This window comes from Haliotis cracherodii, unplaced genomic scaffold (assembly GCF_022045235.1).
Source record: "Haliotis cracherodii isolate W230 unplaced genomic scaffold, xgHalCrac1.p SCAF_13, whole genome shotgun sequence".
NCBI lineage: Eukaryota > Metazoa > Mollusca > Gastropoda > Lepetellida > Haliotidae > Haliotis > Haliotis cracherodii.
In genome coordinates this window covers 32,542,436-32,548,567 of record NW_027266268.1, presented here as the reverse complement: position 1 = coordinate 32,548,567, position 6,132 = coordinate 32,542,436, and the positions used below count along the sequence as shown (strand labels likewise).

General features: G+C 41.2%; 1 protein-coding gene across 1 annotated transcript in view; it reads right to left on the bottom strand.

Moving 5' to 3' along the window:
• LOC139458626 (uncharacterized) overlaps positions 1-6,132 on the bottom strand; it is a gene marked incomplete at its 3' end in the record, with an annotated part of 28,886 nt that continues 22,754 nt past the window's right edge. Inside the window, exons 18-21 of the mRNA XM_071240049.1 lie at positions 5,981-6,109; positions 4,536-4,664; positions 1,110-1,874; positions 1-17 (exon numbers count right to left, since the gene is read on the bottom strand). Of these exons, the coding sequence (XP_071096150.1) occupies positions 1-17; positions 1,110-1,874; positions 4,536-4,664; positions 5,981-6,109 (1,040 nt within the window). The remainder of the gene's footprint in view (positions 18-1,109; positions 1,875-4,535; positions 4,665-5,980; positions 6,110-6,132) is intronic.

The following is a 6,132-nucleotide window of genomic DNA, read 5'->3' as shown; positions in this document are numbered from 1 at the left end:
TGGTTCTGTTAAGATATCTGGAAACAAATGAGTATTTTACGTAATTAATTACCTGACTAATTAATTTCATTTATTGTTAATACCCATGTTTCAACATGAACAAATTATTTCTTAAAGGAAATAATTGACAAAGGAAAAATTGGTGGCAGGAGATTGCAGTCTCCCGGGATTTTCTATCTCTACATTCTTCACTCATTAACAGACCCGTGAAGCTCCGGGGTAGAATAGGTCTTCAGCAACCCATGCTTGCCGTAAAAGGCGACTATGCTTGTCGTAAAAGGCGACTAACGGGATCGGGTGGTCAGGCTCGCTGACTTGGTTGATGCATGTCATCGTATCTCAATTGCGTGGATCGATGCTCGTGATATTAATCACTGGATTGTCTGGTACAGACTCGATTATTTACACACCGCCGTCATATAGCTGGAATATTGCTGAGTGCGGCGAAAAACAACCAACCAACCAACCAACCAACCAAATCACTCATTGACGTGTATTCGTTTGTTGTTTTAAGCCGTCGTCAGCAATATTCCAACTATATCATCTCACTATTCCAACTAATCGAGTCTGTGCCAGACGAATCGGTGGTTAATGGTATGACAACGATCCAAACTTTCGGGGTACGATGATATGCAATCAAGCAAACCACCGAACACGACCACCCGATCCAATTTAGTCACATTTTAGGGGCGGTCGGGTAGCCTAGTGGTTAAAGCGTTCGCTCGTCACGCCGAAGACCCGGGTTCGATTCCCGACATGGGTACAATGTGTGAAGCCCATTTGTGTTGTCCCCCGCCGTGATATTGCTGGAATATTGCTAAAAGCGGCGTAAAACCATACTCACTCACTAGTCACATTTTACGACAAGCAGTTGTTCCTGGGGACCAATAATAAATCTGGGTGTCTGCTTTACTTACCGCTGGATCGGGTGGTCAGACTCGCTGACTTGGTTGATTCATGTCATCGATCCCAATTGCGTGGATCGATGCTTATGATGTCAGTCACTGGGTTGTCTGGTCCAGACTCGATTATTTACAGACCACCGTCATATAGCTGTAATATTGCTGAGTGCGGCGTTAAACAAGAAACCAACCAACCAACCAACTTACCGCTGATGGGATTGACTGTTGTGGGTGTAGGTGCGGATTGGGTTGTAGCTGTACTTGACACTATTCTTGTACTGGTTGTCAATGACGTCTGTGAAGCCGTTGTTGCAGTTGGCGTTGTAGTAGTTGGTGTAGTAGTGGTAGTTGTTGATGTAGTAGTGGTTGTCGGTGTAGTAGTGGTTGTAGTAGTTGGTGCATTCGTGATTGTTGTAGTAGTGGTAGTTGGTGTATTAGTAGTTGTTGCAGATGTTGTAGTTGGTGCGGTAGTCGTTGTTGGTGTAGTCGTAGTTGTGGTAGTTGTTGGTGTAGTTGTAGTTGTGATAGTAGTTGGTGTAGTCGTGGTTGTAGTTGTGGTAGTAGTTTGTGTAGTAGTGGGTGTTGTAGTTGTGGTTGATGGTGTTGTGGTAGTTGGTGGGAGAGTCGTGGTTGTTGTGGTAGTAGTTGGTGTAGTAGTGGGTGTTGTAGTTGTCGGTGTAGTAGTAGTAGTTGTAGTAGTGGTAGTTGTTGGTGTAGTCGTGGTTGATGGTGTAGTGGTAGTTGGTGGTGTAGCCGTGGTTGTTGTGTTAGTAGTTGGTGTAGTAGTGGGTGTTGTAGTTGTAGCCGTGGTAGTTGGTGGTGTAGTCGTTGTTGTTACTGTCGTAGTTGTGGTAGATTGTGACACAAAATTGCGACAAGTGTCACAACACCTTCCAATGTAGTCGGAACCGGAAGTGATGCAGTTGCTTTCAGTGCATGGGTCAGTCAACGTGTTGTCACCATAGGGACAGTCTGCAACATAATCAAGCAGCATTGAAACCTTCCAATATGTAGTTATATTGATGATCATAGTCTCGAGCATGTACGTCTTCTGATTAACATTACCGGAAGACACCACTTTGTTCTTCCTTGTCTTTGACCGGGCATTATTTAACTGAATTCAGTTCAATCTCATTGAAATCAGATCTTAGTTCTCGCTGCCGCTAAACAAAGATCTGAGGACATCCCATTACGGGTCACGTCAGACCGACCTTTCGCGAACTCTGACCGACCAATGAAATTACTGACAAGAAGTCGACATTAGCCAATCAGGAGGTAGGTTTCTCGTGCTTTACGGCACTAATTTCAAATTGGCGACTACGCTTCGTAACATATTATGACAATTAAAAATTTGAAACCTGAACAAAAGAAAATTCTCGAATGGCTCATGTATGGTCTAGATTGTATAGATTCAGTCGTTACGCCAGTAACTATCGTTCGGAATACCCCGTTTAAAAGTTTTCGAGGCTGCATAATTAGAAATCACATTCATGATCTGGTAAGCGACGCTCTGCTTGGTCGGATGAAAGGTCGTTCTGACAGGACCCCTAATGGGATGTCCTCAGATCTTTGTTTAGCGGTAGAGAGAACTAATATCTGATTTTTATGAGATTGAATTCAGTTAAAACCACAAGGCAATGACGGAACTTCTCTTTTTCCCTACTAATCCCTTGATGAAAATTTCATGAAAAAAGCTTGTTTCCCCAGCGGGATTCGAACCCGCGATATTTGCACCGAAGGCTTACGAAAGTAAAATGGAAGACACTTTATGAAATTAACGACTAATGTAGTTTATAGTTTAACAGTTTTTGCACGGCGAAATATGTGTTTTATTCATTCTATGCATTGTAAGTAGTAGGTAGCATTTCGTTCGAAGAAACGAACAGATAGAAAAAAAATTACTCTTATCGGGATCAGGGCCATGTTGCTTACACTAGGCCCTTCAACATGGGCAAGTCATGGTTAGGTGATTGATAATTAAGTGTGCTCAAGTTGATCCTATATGAATTGTATACGTGCCCTTGGACATGCATTCCATCGGCTCAGGGAGCACATTCACGTGCACCACGCAGGGCCGACTCGCAGTGCTCTCACACATTCGTCACCACTCGCGCCTTTCCGTAACCCCGCTATTCGGCTTGTTCCGGAATAACACGAGTTGGTCACATATGTGCTCTCACAGTGAACCAAAGAGTTCTTTTAAAATACGGTTATCAAAACAACGTTGTTTAAACAGTTAAGTGCTAGGGTACTTTGAATGCTGGCCATGCTTATTCCTTTCTACCACGGTTCATGTGGAAGGCAATGCAATATTCCAGCTATATGACAGCAGTCTGTAACATTCGGGACCAACTCGTGTTATTCCGGGACAAGCCGAACAGCGACTCGTGTCCCTCTCATGGCCATTTTTGCGGCCGGGTTCCGTCTTAGCGCAAACGGGCATACCTAAAACAATTGGCAATTCGTTGCGTAATGGTTCACATATATATTTCCCCATATATTATATATATTTCAGATGCAATTTAAAGCACATCGGGACGTGCGAAATTATAAAGTATGATTGAACACATTTAACTGTGTCTTGGGTATATTTTTATATACGAATACGGTAACGGACATGTCTTCAGGTTTTAGACTCAAGCTAAAAGGTGATGCGATACAGTCTAATATAAATACAGGACTGATTGAAATAATGACACATGTTGATCAAGGAGCAAGCTTAATCCATATTTGCCTCAATCGCCTACCATCAAATAGTGTACTAGTTCATTATTTGAAGGTATTTTTACCAGATTCCTGACTCAAAACATGGAAATTTGGTATCGTTTTTTGTAGGGGCGTCTTGTAAGTGTCAGATGTTTTGTAGGTAAAGTGAATGGGTTCCCGGTACCCGGTAGGACGAAATGGTAAATTGGCTTTAAGCGTTCTGGCGCCTCATACGGCAGCTTTTATTGTATACTCCTCAGAAATCTGAGAATGGAGTGTGAGTGCATGCTGATTCTAAGACAGGGGTAATAATACTATGTAGCACCCTGACCATTCTCTTGGTAAATTTACGTTGTCGCATTAAGGTGGACTTATTATCATTATTATTTTTTAACAAATTCAATTGGTAATATAGATGCAGCTTTCGTAACCTACAATCTGGTCAAGAGTGAGTGAGTGAGTGAGTGAGTGAGTGAGTGAGTGAGTTGGGTTTAACGCCACTTTTAACATTATAACAGTTATATCACGGCGTGTCAGCTTAATGTGGGAGGCAAGCCCGAAGTGATGCAGGTCTCAGACGTTTACTACTTCGGTGAAACCCACGAGCACGGGTATGGTGCTGACAAACCTATATCTGGTTAAGAAGAAATGTAAGTATCATCAGATGAATATAGCATACTTTTACTGTAATTATTACAATTATGTTCATTAATAATAGATATATTTATGTTGGTCGTAGGACCACTATCATTCCTGCCTAAGGAATCGTAGAAATGATAATCTAACATAATATATATCATATCACATACTTCAGACTTAAAACTTCGATTTAGTGTTTAAAACGTTACTTGAATTGAATTGACAACTTGAATGATTGACTAACTCATTTGAAACCCAAACCAGACAATCCCCATAATCTGTACTTACCTCCCCTTGACGAATAGGATAGGCAAGTCTCACAACAGCCATGGGCAATGTCTTCATTGTAACATTGGTATTTCGTTGCCGAAGTTACAGCCCGACAGTTAGAATAACGATCACCATATGTGCAGTTTTCTGGAAAAAAGATAACGCAATAATCAAAATAGGGAATAAATACAAACTTTGTGTTAAAGGAATGAAACATCGCAAATAAAATATGTAGGTCGAATATGTTAATTGATTTACCATCAAATGTAGAGCCACCAACTGAATCGAATATGGCTGCCATAACCATTTATAAAAAGTAAAACTGTTAATAAATCAGTTGTATTATAATGATAGCTTATCCATTCTGAATAGTTCATAACATAAAGCAGTTTAAGTGTGATATGATTTAAGTTTCTCGAGAACATAAAGTAGCGACTAAAATGATAATATAGGATATTATGGACAGTGGTTCACAGTATTTAATAATACCTATCATGTTTTAAGCTGCGAAATGTATCTATCATAATAACATATAGCTCCATATAACAAGTATAAACAGTGAGTGGGTGAATATGGTTTTACGCCGCCTTTAGCAATATTCCAGCAATATCACGTCGGGCAACACCAGAAATGGGTTTCACACATTATACCCATGTCAGGAATCGAACCCGGGTCTTTGGCGTGACGAGCAAACGCTTTAACCACGAGGCTACCCGACCCACCCTATAGTACGTAGATAAGGGTTTGATAAGGAAGAGTTATTGGCTGAGAGTAAACGAATAGTATAACCCAGGTCCCCCCGACATCCACAGCTTCCACTGAAGGTGCCACACTCCCCCCTGAAATCCAAATCAAAACCCAAACCACCTTTCAATAAACGTTTTGTCAAATTATTTGGATATATGCAAAATTTATAACAACGACGTGAGGTATTAATAGACTGACCAATCACCAACAGTCATATCTGTCCCAATCTCATTAAAATCAGATCTTAGTTCTCGCTACCGCTAAACAAAGATCTGAGGACATCCCATTACGGGTCACGTCAGACCGACCTTGCGCGAACTTTGACCGACCAATGGAATGACCAATCAGAAGGCAGCTTTCTGGTACTTTACGGCACTAATTTCAAATTGGCGACTACGCTTCGAAACATATTTTGACAAATTCTCGATTACAAATTTGAAACCTGAACAAAAGAACATTCTGGAATAGCTAATAGATGGTCTAGATTGTATGGATACAGTCGTTAAACCCATAACTATCGTTCGGAGTTAAAGTTTTCGAGGCTGCATGATTAGAAATCCCATTCCGACTGTCACTTTCATAATCTGGTAAGCGATGCTCTGATTGGTCGGATGAAAGGTCGTTCTGACGTGACCCGTAATGGGATGTCCTCAGATCTTTGTTTAGCGGTAGCGAGAACTGAGGTCTGATTTTAAGGAGATTGTATCTGTACTTACCAACAGGCGACGAGTACGCTGAACAAGTTTCACAACAGCCGTTGGCATTCCTTTCATTGTAGCACAGGTTTCTCTTGTCCTTGGTGACATCAGTGCAGTCAGAATAGCGATCGCCATATGTGCAATTTACTGGTATATACATAATAATGAAA